Source organism: Antechinus flavipes, chromosome 4 (assembly GCF_016432865.1).
Source record: "Antechinus flavipes isolate AdamAnt ecotype Samford, QLD, Australia chromosome 4, AdamAnt_v2, whole genome shotgun sequence".
Lineage (NCBI taxonomy): Eukaryota > Metazoa > Chordata > Mammalia > Dasyuromorphia > Dasyuridae > Antechinus > Antechinus flavipes.
Window position 1 is genome coordinate 173732796 of NC_067401.1, and position 19653 is coordinate 173752448.

General features: G+C 39.6%; 3 protein-coding genes across 6 annotated transcripts; 2 read left to right on the plus strand and 1 right to left on the minus strand.

Annotated features, from left to right (window-relative positions):
• Positions 1-84: 84 nt before the first annotated feature.
• SRSF2 (serine and arginine rich splicing factor 2) lies at positions 85-3677 on the plus strand. Of its 2 annotated transcripts, none has more exons than XM_051995541.1 (3): positions 85-696; positions 1237-1547; positions 2515-3677. In XM_051995541.1, exons 1-2 carry the CDS (start codon positions 371-373, stop codon positions 1538-1540), a joined length of 630 nt encoding a protein of 209 aa, XP_051851501.1. In that variant the 5' UTR covers positions 85-370; the 3' UTR covers positions 1541-1547; positions 2515-3677. The 2 variants fall into 2 exon arrangements, with proteins under 2 accessions (XP_051851501.1, XP_051851500.1); XM_051995540.1 differs by having other exon boundaries at positions 87-732.
• A 195-nt stretch (positions 3678-3872) lies between these two features.
• METTL23 (methyltransferase like 23) lies at positions 3873-8453 on the minus strand. The gene is made up of 5 exons (XM_051995539.1): positions 8217-8453; positions 5858-5962; positions 4794-5031; positions 4592-4676; positions 3873-4325 (listed from the first exon to the last, which is right to left on the minus strand). The coding sequence occupies exons 1-5, from the start codon at positions 8334-8336 to the stop codon at positions 4160-4162; spliced, it is 714 nt and encodes a 237-aa protein (XP_051851499.1). The 5' UTR covers positions 8337-8453; the 3' UTR covers positions 3873-4159.
• A 123-nt stretch (positions 8454-8576) lies between these two features.
• JMJD6 (jumonji domain containing 6, arginine demethylase and lysine hydroxylase) lies at positions 8577-15978 on the plus strand. Of its 3 annotated transcripts, none has more exons than XM_051995536.1 (6): positions 8577-9257; positions 9763-10151; positions 11623-11909; positions 13045-13180; positions 14479-14617; positions 15551-15978. In XM_051995536.1, the coding sequence occupies exons 1-6, from the start codon at positions 9129-9131 to the stop codon at positions 15680-15682; spliced, it is 1212 nt and encodes a 403-aa protein (XP_051851496.1). In that variant the 5' UTR covers positions 8577-9128; the 3' UTR covers positions 15683-15978. The 3 variants fall into 3 exon arrangements, with proteins under 3 accessions (XP_051851496.1, XP_051851498.1, XP_051851497.1); XM_051995538.1 differs by lacking the exon at positions 15551-15978 and adding an exon at positions 13616-13700 and having other exon boundaries at positions 14479-14591; XM_051995537.1 differs by having other exon boundaries at positions 9172-9567.
• Positions 15979-19653: the final 3675 nt, after the last annotated feature.

A 19653-nucleotide genomic window follows, 5' to 3' on the forward strand; every position in this document is an offset into this window, starting at 1 on the left:
GCTACACAGATTGGCTGAGGGGCGGAGCTAATGACTCAAGCGTTTTCATTTCCGGGTAGCGCTGTCGCCATTTTGTGAGGAGGGTGATAAACGGGCGCTGGATTGTAGCGCCCTGTTCAGTTACTTTTCAGGTGAGGGAAGAGGAAGGTCTTGCAATCATCTCGAGGGTCGTGAAACCGGATCAAACTCTTCTAAATCTCCTCCCATCCACCGAGCCGCAGGTCCCTCTGAAGAGAAAGGGTGACTGGAGCCTGCTGGTTGCGGCGAACCGTCGGGGTCGCTGCTACCGCCTCTAGCTGAGCGCGCGCGCGGGCCCTCCCAGGGCGTTGATTTCTCGGCGCGCAGCCTTCGGGCCGATCCCTAGCCGGCCATGAGTTACGGGCGTCCTCCCCCAGACGTGGAGGGAATGACCTCCCTGAAGGTGGATAACCTGACATATCGCACCTCGCCCGACACGCTGCGACGAGTCTTTGAAAAGTATGGCCGGGTGGGCGATGTCTATATCCCCCGCGATCGCTACACTAAAGAATCCCGTGGTTTCGCCTTCGTGCGCTTCCACGACAAGCGAGACGCGGAAGATGCTATGGACGCCATGGACGGCGCCGTGCTTGATGGCCGGGAGCTGCGGGTGCAAATGGCCCGCTATGGCCGCCCGCCTGACTCCCATCACAGCCGCCGAGGACCGCCGCCCCGCAGGTACGGGGGAGGCGGCTACGGACGCCGGAGCCGCAGGTAAAAGGGGGGCGGCAACTTTCAGGGGTTCGGGTTGGCGGAGAAAGGAAGAGGTGGTGAGGGCGGTGTGGCGAATGTAATTTCACTTTAAAAGTCTCCAGAGAAGGTCCTATATTTATGCCCTCTTCTTTTCCCTGAAATCGAGAGGGAGGAAAGCTGAAGGAACGAAAGGTGCTCCCTTGGGCCCAAGGAGCCACGTGGTGGTCTAAATGGCTGGGGTTGGAAGGGGGACACGTGGTCCCACCTTCCCCTCCCCCACAGTGGAGCCTTTTGTTTCCAATGTCTTGGGGCAAGATTCTGGACCCCTCGGGTTCCAGGGTGTAGCCAGGCCTGCCTTGTGAGGTGGGGAATAATGGCTCGGGGAGAAGACTCCCCTCCCCCTTTAGACTAGGGAAATGGCGGCGCTTGGTGGGGTGAGATAATGGCGGCCTGGGCGGGAGCACGCGGGCGGGGCCGAACCAGCTATTTTCTAACTCTGCCTGTTATGCCTGTTTCTGCCTCTAGCCCGAGGCGGCGTCGCCGCAGCCGTTCCCGAAGCCGGAGTCGATCCAGATCCCGAAGCCGATCTCGTTACAGCCGGTCCAAGTCTCGTTCTCGCACTCGATCCAGATCTCGATCTACCTCCAAGTCTAGGTCGGCCCGTAGATCCAAATCGAAGTCCTCGTCGGTCTCCAGATCCCGGTCCAGGTCCAGGTCCAGGTCCAGATCCAGAAGTCCTCCACCAGTGTCGAAGAGGGAATCAAAATCTAGATCTCGATCCAAGAGTCCCCCCAAGTCTCCTGAAGAAGAAGGAGCTGTTTCATCTTAGGATCATGGTAATGTCTATAAGGATCCAAGGTTTATCTCCTAAACCGGGAGACACAGATTTACACTATAGAATTTAAGTGGGGTTTGGAGTAGTTAAGACAGTTGACCTGAAATAAACAAGTTAGGAGTTCGACTTACTCTGCTATGAGAGTAATATCAAAGTCAGAGGTTTTGCAGAAAAAAGTTGGTTTATTTAGCTATTAATGGCTGTTTGCTTAAACTGTTAAGAGACCTATTAATGAAGTGATTATTTCTTGCTGTTTTTTATCCAACATCTGCATTTTCCCCTTTAAAGCTGCGGTCTCCTGTTTGCTAAAAGAATATTGGCCAGTATTGCAGATTTTAACTGATTTGGCTGATCCTCCAGGGACCAGTTTCTGTGGGCGTGTGTTGGAGCAGGTTTGTCTTTAAATGTTAAAGATGCACTATCCTTTAAAAGAACGTTCAGTTCATCAGTTGGTGTGCTAACTGGGAATTTGGATTTGGCAAAAAATTAAGCACCAAATTTTGGGGGGAAATACATTGAATACAGAATGGGAAAGGATAGTGTGTCTTTAACCCCTCGAATTATTTGGTCCTGTTTTTAAAAGTAAAGGGGCCTTAGTAGTTCAGATTTAAAAGCTAAGTGTTCATTAACTTAAGATTATTTCTCCCACATGTGCAAAATAACAGCTAATTGATAAACTGGGTTCAAGGTAAAGACGGTTTGAATACAGCCTTTTTTCCTTATTTTCATTTTTGATTCATGGTCAAGGAAGTTTAAACCAGGCTTTAAATTTATGCTGATAGTTTAAACTCAAATTAGGCTTTAGGCAGTATGGGTGGGTGTGTGTAGAGCATTATAACTTTCAACAATTTCACTAAGTTTTTTAGTGAGGCCATCAAGCATAACCAGAAATTTGGCCTGAAGTTAACCACATTACTAGGGGGTGTTTGTATGGAAAGTTGGCTGAATTTCTTTCTTTTCAAACCTAGATACCGCAGAAAGCAACATAATGGATGACTTGGGGGGAAAGACCACATTCAGTCCATTGAAGAGTCCCTGGAACAAGCAACTGGCTATTGAAAAGGTTATTTTGTAACATTTTGTCTAACTTTTTAACTTGTTTTAAGCTGCCTCAGATGGCAAACTTCATTTTATGTGCCCTTTTGTTGCTGTTATTCAAATTTCTTGTAATTTAGTGAAGTGAACGACTACAGATTTCATTATTGGCTTTGGATATTTGAGGTAAATTTTCATTTTTGTTTATATAGTGCTGATTTTTTTTTGTTTGTTTGTTTGAAATTAAACAGACTCCCTTAACCTAATTTGTGGCCTCTTGAGTTTTGAGGAAACATGCAGCCATTACATGCTGAATTAGCCTAATGCTATCAAGAGAAGTTAACTCAACATTGCCTTCATTTCTTTAAAAAAAAAATTCTACAAAACTTTGGTGTAGATTTGTTTGTGAAATACTAACTACTTTCAGATGCTAAGTAGTATCTGAACCCAAATTTGTATAAGACTTTTCAGGTGACAAAACTTAATTTTTGAAAGGATTCTTTTACCAAACACAATTCTAATCTCTTCTCTTATGTATTTTTGTGCACTAGGCGCAGTTGTGTAGCAGTTGAGTAATGCTGGTTAGCTGTTAAGGTGGCGTGTTGCAGTGCAGAGTGCTTGGCTGTTTCCTGTTTTCTCCTGATTGCTCCTGTGTAAAGATGCCTTGTCGTGCAGAAACAAATGGCTGTCCAGTTTATTAAAATGCCTGACAACTGCACTTCCAGTCACCCGGGCCTTGCATATAAATTACGGAGCATACAGTGAGCACATCTAGCTGATGATAAACACACCTTATTTTTTTCTCCCCCCCCCCAAAAAAAAAAATGGTAAATCTGATCATCTTCATGTATGAACTTGGCATATGAAAAATGTAACATTAAGGAAATCATTCCTTTGTAAGTACTGATAACATGGTGTATCTTATTTGCTTATGATATTCTGTATTATAACCACTGTTTTCTGTAGTTTACAATTAAAACATTTTTCTTGATGTTAGCTTTTCTCTAAACTCAATGTCTTGGTCTTAATTTTTTTTTAAGTTTGAAAGACCTATGCAACTAACCTGTGAATGTCATTATTGACTGTACTCAAGTAATATTTTTTTAACTGAACTTTTTTCTCCCCCTTACGTTAAAATTGGGTATTTACTGCCAAATTGGCACATACCCAAGTAGTTACTAAAACCAAGGTACCAAAGTAGCCTATCAACAGCTCCTGCATTGGCCATTTGTATTTTTCACCTGTTAAAAGGGTGAAAGTCACCAAGTACTTAACCTCTTGGGACTAAAGATTTAATAGTTCAGTAAAATTTATTATGGTAGTTGCATGCTTTGGTTTACACTAAAGCTTTATTTTATCCGAGCCAAGTGAATAAACATAAATATGGTTAGGAAATTAGGGTGTTTTTTCTTTTTTTCTTTTTTCTTTTTTTAATACTCTGCAAATTTTTATTCCTGGTTCCTATTGAGAAGGGTGGGCTTGTTAGTGGCTTTACTATGCAGCAAGCACACTAAACAGAATTGTGATATTGTTCAAAAGAAGCATATAGGACTTATTTGCTGGAGACATAGGAACACTTCAGAGGACATTCTTTGCCAAAGAAATGATCATCATTTCAACAGTATGTCTTCCTGGAAGGGCAGATTCTGCTAGATGTTCTTTGTCGGCACCAAAAGACTCCAGAGGAATATGGATACATTGCAGCTCCCACTTGTAGAGCAAAGCTTCAAGTGAACACTCGGCACTAAAGAAAATAAAGATTTTTCTTAACAATGCAGTTGGATCTCCCCTTCAATCATTAATTTTTCCTTAACTATGTCAAAACATAATTTGTTTATAAAGTTTGGGAATGCTTTTATATTTAGAATATTGCCTAGTTTGCACAGTAATATTTAGGTGCCAAGTTGCTTTCTATGCTAGTAACTCTAAAGAACAGTTCTTAAAAGTAGCCAGAGTACACAGAACAATAAATCAGGGTAATGGGTACAAGATATTTTCCAGGTTGGTTACCTTCGAACTTGGTAAGTAGTCCACAACTGAACATGAGGGTTCCTTTGTATTAGGTAGTACACTGTAGTTAAAATATCTTCAAAGTCTGTAGGAACAATTTAGTGATCAAGGTTTTGCTTTTTCTATTATCAAAGTTGCCTTTAAGTTTGTTAACTGGAAAATCATTATTAAAGGAAGCTTAAAAATTAATTGCTAAGCTTACCTTCTGGGTCAAAAAATACATCAGAGGCCAGAATGATATCCAAAGCAGGGAGAGCCAACAGCTCTGGAGAGATTTGACCCCAGGTGAGCCCGATGATACTTATCTTGGGCAAGTCATTCATGGAGCAACTTTGCCGACAGTTTTCTATACAATGGGGCAGCTCAGAGCTGTCAGACAATATTACTTCAGCACCGCATTTAGCAGCTACTATACCAGGGAGACTTACCCCTGCTCCAATCTAAAAACATTTAGAAAGTGATATTTTAAAATTAATTTAAACATTGCTTGGGAAGTTGGTGTAATTTGATAAATTCTTGAACCTATTAAAGGCTTTTTTACATTTTAAATCATCTGCAGAGTGGGTAAATTATACCAAGCAATTTTGCAATCTATCACTGGATGAGTAGACCTGCATGTCCAAAACCAGGATTTTGAGAGGCTTTCTACCTTCGTGTCCAGGCCCACACAGTAGACTTGAGGAAATTCTGAAAGTGCTATTTCTGGAGTTTTAACAACTGCTTCACAAGTACTAAAAGTACTTGACAAGGCAAGATTATGACAATTTGATGCTTCAGATCTCCAAATTCACTGGACAAGATGGTAAAAAGCCTGAAGGGCTTCCATATGTGGAATATGAAAGCAGGAAACCTTAGAAAAGAGTTTTTTGTTGCAAAAAAAGAATGCAAGAAAAGATTTAAAAGTTCATTTTCAGGAGAAATGTCAGATTAAAGATGTTAATCTGCCAAGATTTTTAAGGAAACCCTTGTATTATGGAAATACCTTAAAAGATTTGATTTGGGACATGAAACAAGTCTTAATAATAATAAAGCCTGCTATTCAAAACATAGGTCAAATGACAAGCTCCTGATCCACAAGATCACATCTGTTACATGATTCTGTCTGGATCTATCTGCCTTCAAGGAGCTCGGGTTCTATTGGACCATTACATAAACATATAAAAACATTTTTATGGAGGTATTACCATCTGGAGGACTTAGGAAATTGCTAGTGTATTAGTTCTTAAGCTGATCTTTTAGATATTTTAAAACCTCATCAACTTTTACCTCTAATATGGTTTTGCCAATGAGATTCCTTCTGTGATGCCAAATGTATTGAGCCAAGACAACTGCACAGGGCCAGATGTACATACCATATTGGAAATGTAGAACCTGAAATGACAAAAGCATTCTCGCTGGTTATAAGATCCAGTTGCTGCAAAAATGCTGTGTGACCCAATTAAATGTTCCACATCTCACTAAAGGGGGAAAACTCAAAAGATGGTCAGTGTAATAGTGGGAAGAATTTCTCTTGTGTGTGTGACCTCAGCCTGTTCATTTGGTGGCAAAATGAAAAGTGGGCCAAGAGTTGGGAAGATGTAAGCTATGTGACTCGGCAAAGGTACAGATTGGACTTGGGTTCTAAGTACAAATCCAGCATTTCCTTCCACTATACATCTTAGCTTGGAGAAGCAACTTGGCTAAGTGTAATGTGTAAATCTCCTTGAGCTTTCTGCTAGTCAATCTTAAAAAATGGTTTGCTATATGCTAACAAGTAATGCTTTTAATTATTATTTTAAAAGTATTTTCCCCACAACCTTGCTAGATGACTGCAAGATTAGATAGTGCAAATATCTAAAAGGCAGCTAGATGGAATAGGAGATAGGATGCTAGACTGGAGTTAATTGTGACCTCAATGTGATCCTGGACAAAATAGCTTTTGTCTTCATCAGTTTCTAACACCCTAAAATTGGGATTACAAATGTACATATCTCAAGATTGTGAGACTAACATAGAATATTTAGATGCCATTTTTTTAATGGTAAAGTATTTTGCAAACCTCCAAAAAGCTGTAAGCAGCAGGTGCAGGGCAGATAAAATGGAAATAATTTGTTATCCCTAGAAATGGAGATGGATTAGAACTAAGATCAGGCAAGGTTAATTCAGTTCACAACTGAACAAAATTTGGGGAAGAGGATATGCTTCATGTACAAGGTGGTACAGAGTAGTTTTAAAGAAGTGCATTTCATGTTTGTGGCAGCCATTTGTAGTGGCTAGAAACTGGAAAATGAATGGATGCCCATCAATTGGAGAATGGTTGGGTAAATTGTGGTATATGAATATTATGGAATATTATTATTCTGTAAGAAATGACCAGAAGGATGAATACAGAGAGGCTTGGGAGAGACTTACATGAACTGATGCTAAGTGAAATGAGCAGAACCAGGAGATCATTATATACTTCAACAACAATACTGTATGAGGATGTATTCTAATGGAAATGGATTTCTTTGACAAAGAGAAGATCTAACTCAGTTTCAATTGATCAATAATGGACAAAAGCAGCTACACCCAAAGAAAGAACACTGGGAAATGAATGTAAACTGTTTGCATTTTTGTTTTTCTTCCCGGGTTATTTCTACCTTCTGTATCTAGGACATATTTAACATGTATAGGACTGCTTGCCATCTGGGGGAGGGAGTGGAAGGAGGGAGGGGAAAAATCGCAACAGAAGTGAATGCAAGGGATAATGTTGTAAAAAATTAACCCTGGCATGGGTTCTATCAATAAAAAGTTAGTTAAAAAAAAAAAAGTGCATATGGATCTGGGATGAGGGAATCAAGGCTCAGGAAGGGATTCTGTTGTACCACAGTTCTCTTTTATTATCCTGACTCAGTTTCCCTCAATTGTTCTGCTCAATCCTACAAAACCACCCCTTCCTCTTAATCAGAATATTTGATAAGGATAAAAGATCTTATATTTTAGAATATAAGAGAATAGAATCGCCCCATCCCAATCTAACAGAAAATTAGATAGTCTTCTTATCAAGATGCCTTTCCGGTGCCTTCCCCCCACTCTGTCAGAGTCCAGTCCTTGCTCTTAGTACCATAACTCCGCTTCTGCCTCAGCCTGTATCTGAGCCATGTGTACATATGTCATTGAGAATTCAGATCGTTTGCTGGATTCTTGGAGATGATAGTCTCATTTAGCCCAGGGACCAAATCATGGATCCATTTGGTCCCAGTAAATCTCTCCCTTTCAAATAAAATATTAAATACTCTCTAATCTCTATCTTGTCTCAGTTTCTCCGGCTTTACAGTTCAAACCCGGCCTTGCCACTCCAAAGCCACTTTGCACTGCACTGCATGGGACACAGAGATGAACTTGTTGCTAGAGCTCTAAACTACCCCACCAAAAAGCACTCATTCACCCAACTGTATTCCCACGAATAAAAGGACTCCCAGGGAACTGTGACAGCCTTATTCAGGAAAGCAGTCCAGCTGGATTCCAATTGTCCTCCAGCCCAAGTAATGGCACAGGGATAGAGAAAGTTCTCTGAAGGACCCTTTATTTATTGAATCCCTCCTAGAGCCTTGACTTCCTCCCTATCCCATCTTCCCTCTAAAAATCTCACCATTCTACCCACCTGGGGAATATGGACCTCCAATACCGCCCTTTTCCCTCTGGGTCCTGACTCCTCAGAGAACTGGAACCGCTGGGCCCTGACCACAGGTTCTTCCAGGGAAGTAGCCTCCGGATGAGCCATATCTGAGGCATCCAAAGTAGAGCTAATACTCCATTAAATGTGCGCGGATAACCCTAAAGCACTAGAAGTGGCCAGAGACCCAATAACCCAGATGGAACCCTAAAAGTAAAACTTGGTAACACGTGGCTAAGGCTCCCACGTATCGGCTACTTCTTCATACCCCCTTTCTTCCCCCCCCCCCCCCCCCGAAAATAGTAACTAGGTTGGTCCCAAATCTCTTTGTATCTCAGCCCTCTTAGCAATTGAATGCGTTAAAAAGATAAGAACATGCTGACAGAGCGGCAAATGGAGCAAATCTAGAGTAAGGATACTGAACAGCGATAGAGAAATAATCGGAAAAAAAAAAAAAAAAAAAAAAGATGTCGAGCGGAAACAGATCGCTAAAACCGGAAGCAAGAGCGAGGGGCAGCTACAGCAGGCCATACAGCAGGCCAGTTTCAGGCCTCAGCCTGTTGTCTCTTTCAATTTGACCTTCTCAATATGGCGATACAACCAAGGGACAGAGGGCGTGGCCGAAAAGCTCCAAGACCAATGAGCGGGTTCCTAGGATTGATGGGTGGTGCCGGAGGAATTCCTTTGGCCAATCCGACGCTCGGAATAGGGGAAGTGCAAGTGAACTGAATTTTCTGGAAGGTACATTTAAAGGAGCCGGTAGAAAAGGAGAGGTAGTGCGGACGCTGTCCCTCCTTGCTCCTTATCTCGTTGTTCAGGAAAGGGGGCGGATCGCGGAGCCTCCTGGAGTTTGTCGAGTGTAGCTGAGATAGGGGAGGACTGGTCAGGGCCTCCTGCAGAATGAACCACAAGAGCAAGAAGCGGATTCGGGAGGCGAAGCGCAGCGCGCGGCCGGAGCTGAAAGACTCCTTAGACTGGACCCGGCATAACTACTTCGAGAGCTTCTCGCTGAACCCCGCCACTGTAGCGGTGAGTGCGGTCGGGGTCTCCGGGGATGTGGAGAGGTCCGCAGCTCCCAAAGGCCCCCACTCTGTGTCTGGGGCGGAGCCTGCTTGGCCGAGCCGGAAGGCCTTCTAATTGAAGCCCTCTCTGGGACCGCGGATCTCGGAGCCGGACCCGCCAGGGCCCGTGCCCCGGAGGCTTGAGGAGGAGCAGGCCGAGGAGGACGTCACCTTCTCGCCGGATAGTTTGGCCGCGAGGGGAGGGGTCTGACCCAGCTGACAGACTGCTTTACCCCACGTGGGAAGGAGCCCTGATGCTAGGGGCAGCCACTGCGAGGGTAGGGCGGGGCGGGGGGCTGGGGAGCAAGGAATACACCGGTAGTTGGGCTCGACCCCAGGGTCTGAGAAAGAAACGGGGAATGTTCTACCCACCCAAGTCTCTTGGATAATCGGCCCCTAGGGGATACTCGCATTTTCTAACTCCTCCCCCTCCCCCTCTTGCTTAACCGCATTGTCTGTTATAACGTTTTCAGGATAACGTGGAAAGAGTAGATGCTTTGCTGCTCTCTGTAGAGGAATTTGTGGAGCGCTACGAAAGGCCCTACAAGCCTGTCGTCCTGCTGAAAGCCCAGGAGGGCTGGTCTGCCCAAGAAAAATGGACTCTGGAGCGCCTGAAACGCAAATACAGGAACCAGAAGTTCAAATGCGGGGAGGATAATGATGGCTATTCCGTGAAGATGAAGATGAAGTACTACATTGAATACATGGAGAGCACCCGAGATGACAGTCCCCTTTACATCTTTGATAGCAGCTATGGGGAGCACCCCAAGAGGAAAAAACTTTTGGAGGATTATAAGGTTCCCAAATTTTTCACAGATGACCTGTTCCAGTATGCAGGAGAAAAGCGCAGGCCACCTTACAGGTAGACTCTTCAGTTTTCAATGTACCAGTAGATTTTATTGGGTGACTAAAATTTTATTACAGCCGTAGTTTTTCATAGTTGCCAGGAGCATGATTTAGCCATTTTCAACCCATTACCAGAACAATTGACAAGCATCCACTATTGACCAGGCTTCAATCAGTCTTCTATTTATCTTGCCTACACTCAAACAGGTAAATTAACTGCTAAGTATACTAGCAACCATGGTAGAAAGAAAGCTAATAATAAAGTTTCAAGTGAATAATTGGAATGATTATTTCAACTTGACTGACTTAAGTGATTCATTAAACATTTATTAAGGGCTTTCCAGTATACAGCTTTTTCAGTAGTGGGATGCTTTTTGTTTTGTTTTGGGTGGTAGGAGGAAAGAATCAGCAGTAGGATAGTTGAGAACGGATTATAGATTTAGAGCTGGACTTTCCTCCTTTTTACTGTTAAGGAAGTTGGCACCCAGATGGGTTGAGTTATTTGCCCTCACAAAGGCAGTAAGTTGAAGAACCAGGATTTGAAGCAGGAAATCTGAATTTGGTTTAGTATATAATTCTCTTCAGTATATATATGACTAGAGATTTACCTATTGGGGGGAGTTTTTTTCAAAAGAAAATTCTTTCCTTGGTTAGCCACATGTTATTTTCAATAACTGGGGACAGACCATATATCAAAGCCTTAAGAATCTCTGGATAACCACTCTTTTCAAGATATTTAAAACCGTCTTTGTAAAACAGGTATCTTCAGCATTATTCCAGAAAACAGGTTGTCAATGGGTTAGTTCCAACACTGTCCCTGACTGGAAATATAGGTTAAATTAAACCCTTGTGAGTCTGGGCTATTCATTTAGCCTCTCAATGCCTTAGGCAACTCTAACGTAGTAAATTGCAGAGAAAATCCAGGTCTAGTCCCAATCTTAGGAGAGGATTGGCAGTGTTTCCCTTTTAGTATTGATGTCTGAAAGTTCTTTAACCTTGACATAATGCTTAGGAATGATATTATTTAAATTAGCTGAGTATTCTTTGTTTTATAGACTTTGGTTAAGTAACATACTTTGTTCTAACCAGGCATTCTTCTAAACATAACTTGTTGTGTAATTTTGCAAGGTACTGTTTTAAGTTTGTGTCTTTTATTTTCCCTCTGGATTGTAAACTTCTTGATTAACTCCCCTTCCTTAGTGCCTTGATAGCCATTGGCACTGAAGTATTTGAATTGTGATCTCTGTTGCTAAAAAGAGAAAGAACTCTTAATACTTTTCCAGAGTTTTTGCAGGTTTTTGGCAAAATTTGATTAACAGGCTACAGTAAATAGTGCTTCTAACTTAAGTTGGAAAAACTTCTTGATCTTAAAATATTGTGTGTGTGTGTGTGTGTGTGTGTGTGTGTGTGTGTGTGTGAAGATGTTGAAGGATTACAATTTTTACACACTACTTATATTTAGATGGGTTTTTTTCCCCTTATTATAGGTGGTTTGTGATGGGGCCACCACGATCTGGAACAGGAATTCACATTGATCCGTTGGGTACCAGTGCATGGAATGCCTTAGTACAAGGACACAAACGATGGTGCCTCTTTCCTACCAGTACTCCTAGGGAACTTATAAAGGTGACTCGTGATGAAGGTGGAAATCAGCAAGATGAAGCTATTACATGGTTCAATACCATTTATCCCCGAACACAACTTCCAACTTGGCCACCAGAATTCAAACCGTTAGAAATCTTACAGAGACCAGGAGAGACTGTCTTTGTACCAGGTATGAATAGACTGATTAAAAAAAAAAAAAAAGAAATATCAGAGATTCAGCGCATTTAAATTAAGCCAATTAAAGCAAAAGTTAACCAAATGTCCCTATACACCTATAATGTAAATCAAATAACGAATTGACTTGGTGTCCATAAGTTTTTGAAAACTTTAACTCAGTTTTTATGAATCAAATACCAGTTTAGCTAAATTTAGAGAGATATCACTTTAACATAGAATGTGATTTCCTTGATGGAAAATGGAAAATTCTATTTTTATTCCAGTAATTTGTACATATTAAATACTTAATGAATGCTTTTAAAAATATTATCAAGCAATCATTTTCAAAATCTGCTGTGGCTTTTATATGTAAGATATACCAATATACCTATATAGGGGAACTCTTTGATGATTACTACACAAATACTTATAGCAAAACTGATTTGTCTTACAAGTATTTATTAAATGCTTATTTTATGTACTAGCGACATAGGGAACTAAATTAGATTCTAAGCATGTGAAGACAAGAGTCTTTAAGCTTAGTTCCTATGGGAGAGGATGCAGCATATAAATAAATATATATTTGGTAATTTGAGGAGAGCATAACCACTGACCTGAAGATCAGGAAAGACCTCTTATAGTAGAAAGTATCTATCTATCTGTAGGGGAAATGTGGAATTCTAAAAAAGTAGAAATCTGAGATTGAATTGGGAGTCTCTGCAAAAACAGAAGATGTATTACAGAGAAATGACTGAGCTATGTTTATTGAAAACAGATATTTGTGAAGAATTTCTTGGAAGAGGGACAGGCAAGAAAAATGACAAGGATATTTTTAAAAAATATTTTCAAATCACTTTAGGAATTTCAGTTCTTGAAACATAAGGAGCATTGCTAAGATGTCCCAAATGTGGCAAAAGGACCTAGTTAACTTTAACCATCTAAAATTATTGACATATCTAAGGAATCCATTTCAGGATGAAATAATTTTTTTATTAGTGATTTTTATCACTATTTTATCACTTCATTTTATGAATAAAGTTCTGAAGCTATGCAGCAAATCAAAGAGGTTCTGATATAGAAGTGTCTTTGATGTTCTAGCTAATGTGACATCTCCATTTAATGGATGAACAATGTTTTTTGATTTTCAGGAGGTTGGTGGCATGTTGTTCTCAACCTTGACACTACTATTGCCATCACCCAAAATTTTGCCAGCAGTACTAATTTCCCTGTTGTGTGGCACAAGACAGTAAGAGGAAGACCAAAGTTATCAAGGAAGTGGTACAGGTGAGAAGTGTCAGATTTTTCTTCTTGCCATGAACACATCTCTACAGAAAACTACAGAAAACTAAACAGAAAAAGCCCAGATTTCTGTCCTCATTGCTGAAGCAAAGTACATCCTTACATATTAAATAAGTACAGTGGGAACAGTGGGACTATAAGAAATGTATTTGGGGTTGAAGAGATTGGGTCCAAAATTAGATATCTGACTAGAATTTTTTATGCATGCTTAGGATTAGGAATGTTATTTTATTTTCATTTTATTTTTAAATTATAACTGGGAAAACGAGCTTATTAGTTTTTTGTGTGTTTTTGTGTGTTTTTTTTTCTTGTTTTTTTTTTTTTTTTAATTGCCAAGAAGCATTATTCCCATTTGAACTATTGCCTTCAATTCTTGTGGGGTGACTGCCCTGGAGACTTAGCTCCTCTATTTATCCACAGAACAGATACAGCACGGGCAGCGGCAGTGCAAGCCACCCCCGTGCCACTGTGTCCCAACCCTGACCTGGAGGGACCAGCACTCGGGGTAAGAGGGGGATTCTGGCTCACTCAACCCTCAGCTTCCCTGCTGAGGTGGCCAGCAAGGGTGGTGGCTTTTGTTCTTCCTTGGATTCTTGGGTACCTCAGAGGGCTGAGACCCATTGATTTCTGTTCATTTAGGCCACTGCAAGGTGTGATGTGGGCTATCCAGAAGCCCTGCAAAGAGAGTGGGATTTTTGCCATCCACTAATGTGGATATCAGAACAACTTTTCTGAAGATAGAAAGCTTTCTTTAATATCTGAGCTTTCTGAGCCCTTGTTTAGTAATTTGTCATTTTCTAAACCATAACCCCCTCATTAAAAGGAAGGATACCAATCTGCCACATATAACTCCTTTCTCTTGTATGGCTAATTTTCCCTATTCACAATTGAATTTAACTAAATCAGTGTCAGGCCTTTAAATGCTGTGCTGTGGAAATGTGACTATCATTAAAATGACCAGGAAACCTAATTTCCCTGTGCTTCTTGTTTTCTTCTTTTATGCCAAAAAACTTCCTCCAAATATAGTTCATTTAGCTCTTTTCCCTACAGTGCAATGTAGTGGTGTGTATAGCTGGTTAAACAAGCAATTTCAAAAAAAGCATAAATTTTGGGGCCCAACTTGTACTTTGGTATATGACTTCACCACTATTAAAAAATTCCCTCTGAATAGAGGTATTATTCAGTTCAAGGCGTCTCAATCTCAACTCTTAACCCTGCATCCTTATTTGTCATTATTGCTCTTCGTTAAAATCACACATATGTGGTGGTCTCTCATCTCTTAGGATTTTGAAGCAAGAACATCCTGAACTGGCAGTACTTGCTGATTCTGTTGATCTCCAAGAGTCTACAGGCATTGCCTCTGACAGTTCTAGTGACTCCTCTAGTTCTTCCAGCTCTAGCTCATCCGATTCAGATTCTGAGGTAAGGCTTACCTGGAAACCTACTGTGATGATTGCTTGGGCTATGAGGCTTGGTCAGAAGAGGATATCTTGTACCTTCTCTTAGTCAAGATATTTTGGAGAAGTTCATAGAATTGGATCTTTGTTTAATTGCAGTAGGTTTCTGGAATGAATGCCTTCATCAAGGTGATGATATCTATAGACCCATATTTGTGTTTTATGTAAAGATTTCTGCCCTTTTGTGTCACTGAGCAATCTACTTAATACTTTTTCTTTTTAAGATAAATTAAAAACCCAGATTTCATGTTTGTTAGTAGTTTTGCTTTTTCTTCCTTTGACTAAAATTATGGAGTTTCCCCTTTATAATTGATTGTATAAATGTAGAACTGATTTATATAAAATGTATAAAGATGTATAAATTACTGATCCAATTTTACTTAAATTCTTGTAAGTTCTGATGTGCTTATGATATGAGATTAAACTGAGTTTTCAAGGGTCCTGCCAGAAGGAGCATTGAAAGTTGAGGGGAAGGGGTTGGGGTTCTCATTTTCTTATAAGTCCTGCCAGACTTGAAAAATCTGGAATATAATGCTGGTACTACCTTAGCTAAATTTAAGGAAGTATCTCACTGGAAAGTTTACTCGTTAGTTTTTGTTCTTTTGTTGTAGGAGGGCTGGAGAGGAGTGGCACAGCAATTTAGGAAGCAATGTTCATTGATAAGAGTATCTCTGCTGACAAAGTATCTTTTTTAAAATATTGAAATGTACTTATTCATATATGACAAAGAGAAATTTAGATGGAGGGTAATTGTAAACCTTCTGAAAACCAGAAACATCTTAAGAATTTTTTACTAGGTAAAAAGTGATTTGCACAGGAGGAGATTGGCATTGGAGGAACTTAGTGAAAAAATTGAATGTACCATACTGAATTTGGTTTTTTTTGCTTTCTATTTAAGTGTGAATCTGGCTCTGAAGCTGATGGTACAGTGCATAGGAGGAAAAAACGGAGGACCTGCAGTATGATGGGCAATGGTGATGCCACCTCTCAGGATGATTGTGTGAGCAAAGAGCGAAGCTCCTCCAGGTGACCAAGGGGGATTGCTGTTCATTTTAAAGGACATGCTCACACTGAGCTGACCGGGTGAGGTAGGGAGTCCCATTGGATCCTGCAGATGAGTTGAGTGACAAAGAATGCCAGACAACGAGAACTGTCCTCAAATGTGAATCTGTTTGCTTGCCAGTTGATTTAAATGGCCTTCTTCTCCTCCAAGTCAAATTAACTTGGTTTGTTCTACAAGAGAAGCTAAGAATTGCTGTCTAAATGGTGCCAAGAAAAACATTTGCATTATTTAATAAAAATGGAATCCATTTTATAACTTTCAAATGTTTCTTGCCTTTAGTCTATCAGAACCTTCCCCTGGTGCTCTTTTGTCATGGTACTGGAGGAGTGTTGACTTGAGATTTGTTTCCTCCCTTCTGCTGCTGGAATTTACATGTCTTTAGTACTTGTGGAAAGAAACCAGGCAAATGAGGGATTTGGGGAGGTTTCTCACTTTGGCTGCTCTACTCCTATCGTAACATCCCCCTGCCCCCTTCCCAGTACCTTGTCTGCCCCCAGCAATATCAGCTGCTTCACATGAGAAAAGAAGCAGTTTACAGTCTTCAGATCTTTAATTATGTAAAGTCATAATTTGAAATAAAATGATTCTTTCTTTGTATATCACGGAAATACTAAAGTCCTTTTCCTCCTGTGCAACTCAAAATATGCTGATGTTAAAAATCATTCTTGGGAAGCATGTTAGAGTCAAAATGTTTTGTTTCTAAATGTCTGTAGCTTTTGTCACTGAAATGCTTTTTGCCCGTGAGATCTTTGCCATCTTTTATTTTTTCCCCTAAATTAAAAACTCTAAAGGCCACACATTTATCTTATTTTCAATTGGCTGGAAATCCATGAGAAAGCTGGCCTTTTAAAAATTAGGTGAAAATTTATTGTGATGTCTCTTCAGTCAGCCTGGTCACTTACAAACTTATTTTGTCATAATCAAAAATTAATTGCATAGCTGTCCCTTTTTTGATCTAAAACCCTTCCTTCCTACCTTATTATGCTTTGAGTCATGCCAAAATTGTAATTAATTTATTATTTTGAGCACTTTATTATATTTATTGATTTGTAACATGTTAGTCCCATCTCCCAATCCAGACTTTGAGAAGTCTAAGCTTTTACTTGAGTACTTATGATTTAGGGTATTCTGTAATTAGCATCTTTTTTAGCTTTTCTCAAACTTATGTTATCAACATACTGATTTAAGGCAGTTGTACTTTCCTTGGCAGGATTAGGGAAACTTTTGGAGGCTGTGCTCATCCTTGAGCAGTAATGAGACTGGTCTAGAGGTGGCTGCAGTGTTAGTAGCCACCCAACCCGGTTTTCACCTCCTCTGCTTCTACCTACTCCTTAATCTTTGAATCTGGACAGCTCATTTCTGGTCCAAGCTTCTGCTTCCATCAAATACTGCTTAAAGGGTGAGAAAAACTAAGAAAAGATTAAGAAGCCTAAAAGCTTCATGAATTCTCAAGACTTAATATGGTATTGGGTAAGAAGGTTCAATACTTTCTTTTCCATTACTTAAGGAGGATAAAAATGATTTGTTTAAAGACAAATAGGGTGCCAATTGTCTCATTTACAGCTTTATATTTAATCATGTATCAGTAAGGAAACTTCCTTACCTGTTAGTGAAGGTAACTAGAGATACCAATTTTCAGGTGATTATTGAATGAATAAATTTTTTTTCGAGAAAGGATTTTTGTTAATTTACTGAATCACAGATAGAGATCAGGCCAACAAAATTTTGCTCCATCTTTAGTAACATTTTAACCCTTCTGCCAAAAAATTCCATATTTATATGAGCTGGAATCTGACTTATTTTTTCCATTTGATGCTTCAAGTATTTTGGAGAACATTTTCATACAGTTGAAATGCAACACCAACATGTTACTTTGGAACTAACCATCAGGTTCCATCTTTCCCCTCTGCTGATTCTTCTCTTTGCCTTAACCTGTCCTCTGTGTGTGTAAAAATAGTGTAAGAAACGAGGAAGGGAAAATGAGGCAATAAAAGGAGCCATTTGGCCCAATAATAGCTACTCTACGTGTTAATGTAAGAATTTTCGTTTTGAAATAATATCTGTTCACAAAAATGTTTCCAATGTCAGTGGAGTTTTTCTATATGTTATAGCATCTGCTTTCATAAAAAAAAAAAACTTTCTATAAGTTTTGAAGAGTTTGAGAGCTTTTCAGCACTTGGGAACTAGTATATTCACTGTTAAATAGTAGATTGTAATTGTCTTAATTACTTTTGGACTTTTTGGAATTACTATTTGTTCACTCTGGCTTTATTCTGAGGGTGATCATCTTTTTCTTTGTAAGCTTGGTTCTTTTGTTATAGTGCTTTTTGATGAACAGTTTTTGAAGCAGGGATGGATTCCAGTGGATACTGTTTCATGTTGAGAAATGAGGGAATTGATATGTCATCCTTCAAGCTGCATTGTAACTGTGCTCCAAGCCATGGTGTGTTCCTGCAGTCCCTTCTGGTTACATGGAATATACTGCAATATCCAGGGATGTCAACTGTGAATGTTTGTGGATGGAGTAATTCATTGGGCATTTAAAACTGACTTTCTATTTAATATCTGATAACGCTCTTATATTCCATAAACAATACCTTGTTTCCACATTTCTAGTTGTTGGATTTGCCTTTTTAAATTCCTTCCACTTAATTCCCTACCAACTAAATTCTCATTTCCACTTATTTAAAAGTAAAAATTGATTATCAGTAAATAAAAAACTTTGCCACCAGCAGAGGGAATTTTCTTCTATTAGTTTGTATATAACTTGAAATTTCTTTCATTATGTTTACCCTACTAAACCATTAGCATAGACCATCTAACTGATCTTGAAAATAGAGACCAGTGAACTTGAGAAAATGGAGCATAAGATTTTGTAAATATTGGAAGGCAAGGGAAGGAAAAAGTCCAACTGGATTGAGTAGGATGCTGCAGTGAGCTTCCAGTTTAAGAACAGCACAAAGATAACAGGATTTCTTCATGTTTTGAGGTCCCAAAGGTTTACTTATCTCTAAGCAAAGTTGTTGAATTTAAAACATTTATTTTTTATTGTCACTTTCCTTCTCCCATTATTGAGCAAACTTTTAAAAAATAAAACTTGTAGCTAGGTAGCTAGGTGGCATATTGGATAGAGCACTGGCCCTGAAATCAGGAGGATTTGCATTCCAGTCTGGCCTCAGACATTTAACACTAGTTATATGACTCTGGGCAAGTCATTGCCTTACAAATTCCCTGTTTCCCCAATCATGTATTCACCAAAAAATAAAAAAAAAAGGTAAACTGGATAACAAAGACAATCTAGCACATCTGTCTGTCTAAAAATAAAAATGAACATCTCATTTTTCATTCTAAGTATCACCTCTTTAGCAAGAGATTGTAAGATTTCATTTCCAGTCTTAACCCTTGCCTTGTGTCAATCAGTAGTAAGAGGGGTATATATTTATTTTACTCTGAATGTAGATCAGTTATAAACAAGCTACTATTCTGATTTTAGTTTATACCTGAAGGTACCTAAGTTGTGGTAGTGTTTTTTGCTAAATAGTGAAAATATAGAAACTAGTATCTGAACCATCATGTATCACAAGAGATATCACCATGGATGGAAATAGTCAAAATATATCCCCACTACTGGAGAAATAAGAGAATGAGTCTTACTGAGGGTAAAATACATTTTTAAAAAATGCTAACATGGGATTGAGTTTATAAACTGGATAATGAGAATGATTATCAGTATTTAGGCTGAGGATCAGACAAAAAGTGATGGTTACATAATATTGCCTATTAGCTGAAGAGCTTTAAAATTCTTGTGATTGATTAGGATCTTTTTAAAATCTAAAGGTGCTAGGCTTTTTGTTTGCTTTTAAAAGGTATGGCCTGATTTGTTTTTAAAATTATTTTTATTTTGTTAAATATTTACCAATTACTTATAAAATTTTAAA

Bases quoted from the DNA above. Each gene is read 5' to 3' on its own strand.
- SRSF2 (XM_051995540.1), top strand. From the start codon at position 371: ATGAGTTACGGGCGTCCTCCCCCAGACGTGGAGGGAATGACCTCCCTG. The intron at 733-1,236 runs GTAAAAGGGGGG...TTCTGCCTCTAG, and splicing joins TACGGACGCCGGAGCCGCAG to CCCGAGGCGGCGTCGCCGCA.
- METTL23 (XM_051995539.1), bottom strand. From the start codon at position 8,336: ATGGCTCATCCGGAGGCTACTTCCCTGGAAGAACCTGTGGTCAGGGCC. The intron at 4,677-4,793 runs GTAAGCTTAGCA...TTGTTCCTACAG, and splicing joins TGTATTTTTTGACCCAGAAG to ACTTTGAAGATATTTTAACT. The intron at 4,326-4,591 runs GTAACCAACCTG...TATTTTCTTTAG, and splicing joins ACTACTTACCAAGTTCGAAG to TGCCGAGTGTTCACTTGAAG.
- JMJD6 (XM_051995536.1), top strand. From the start codon at position 9,129: ATGAACCACAAGAGCAAGAAGCGGATTCGGGAGGCGAAGCGCAGCGCG. The intron at 10,152-11,622 runs GTAGACTCTTCA...CCCTTATTATAG, and splicing joins AAGCGCAGGCCACCTTACAG to GTGGTTTGTGATGGGGCCAC. The intron at 14,618-15,550 runs GTAAGGCTTACC...TTTCTATTTAAG, and splicing joins CATCCGATTCAGATTCTGAG to TGTGAATCTGGCTCTGAAGC.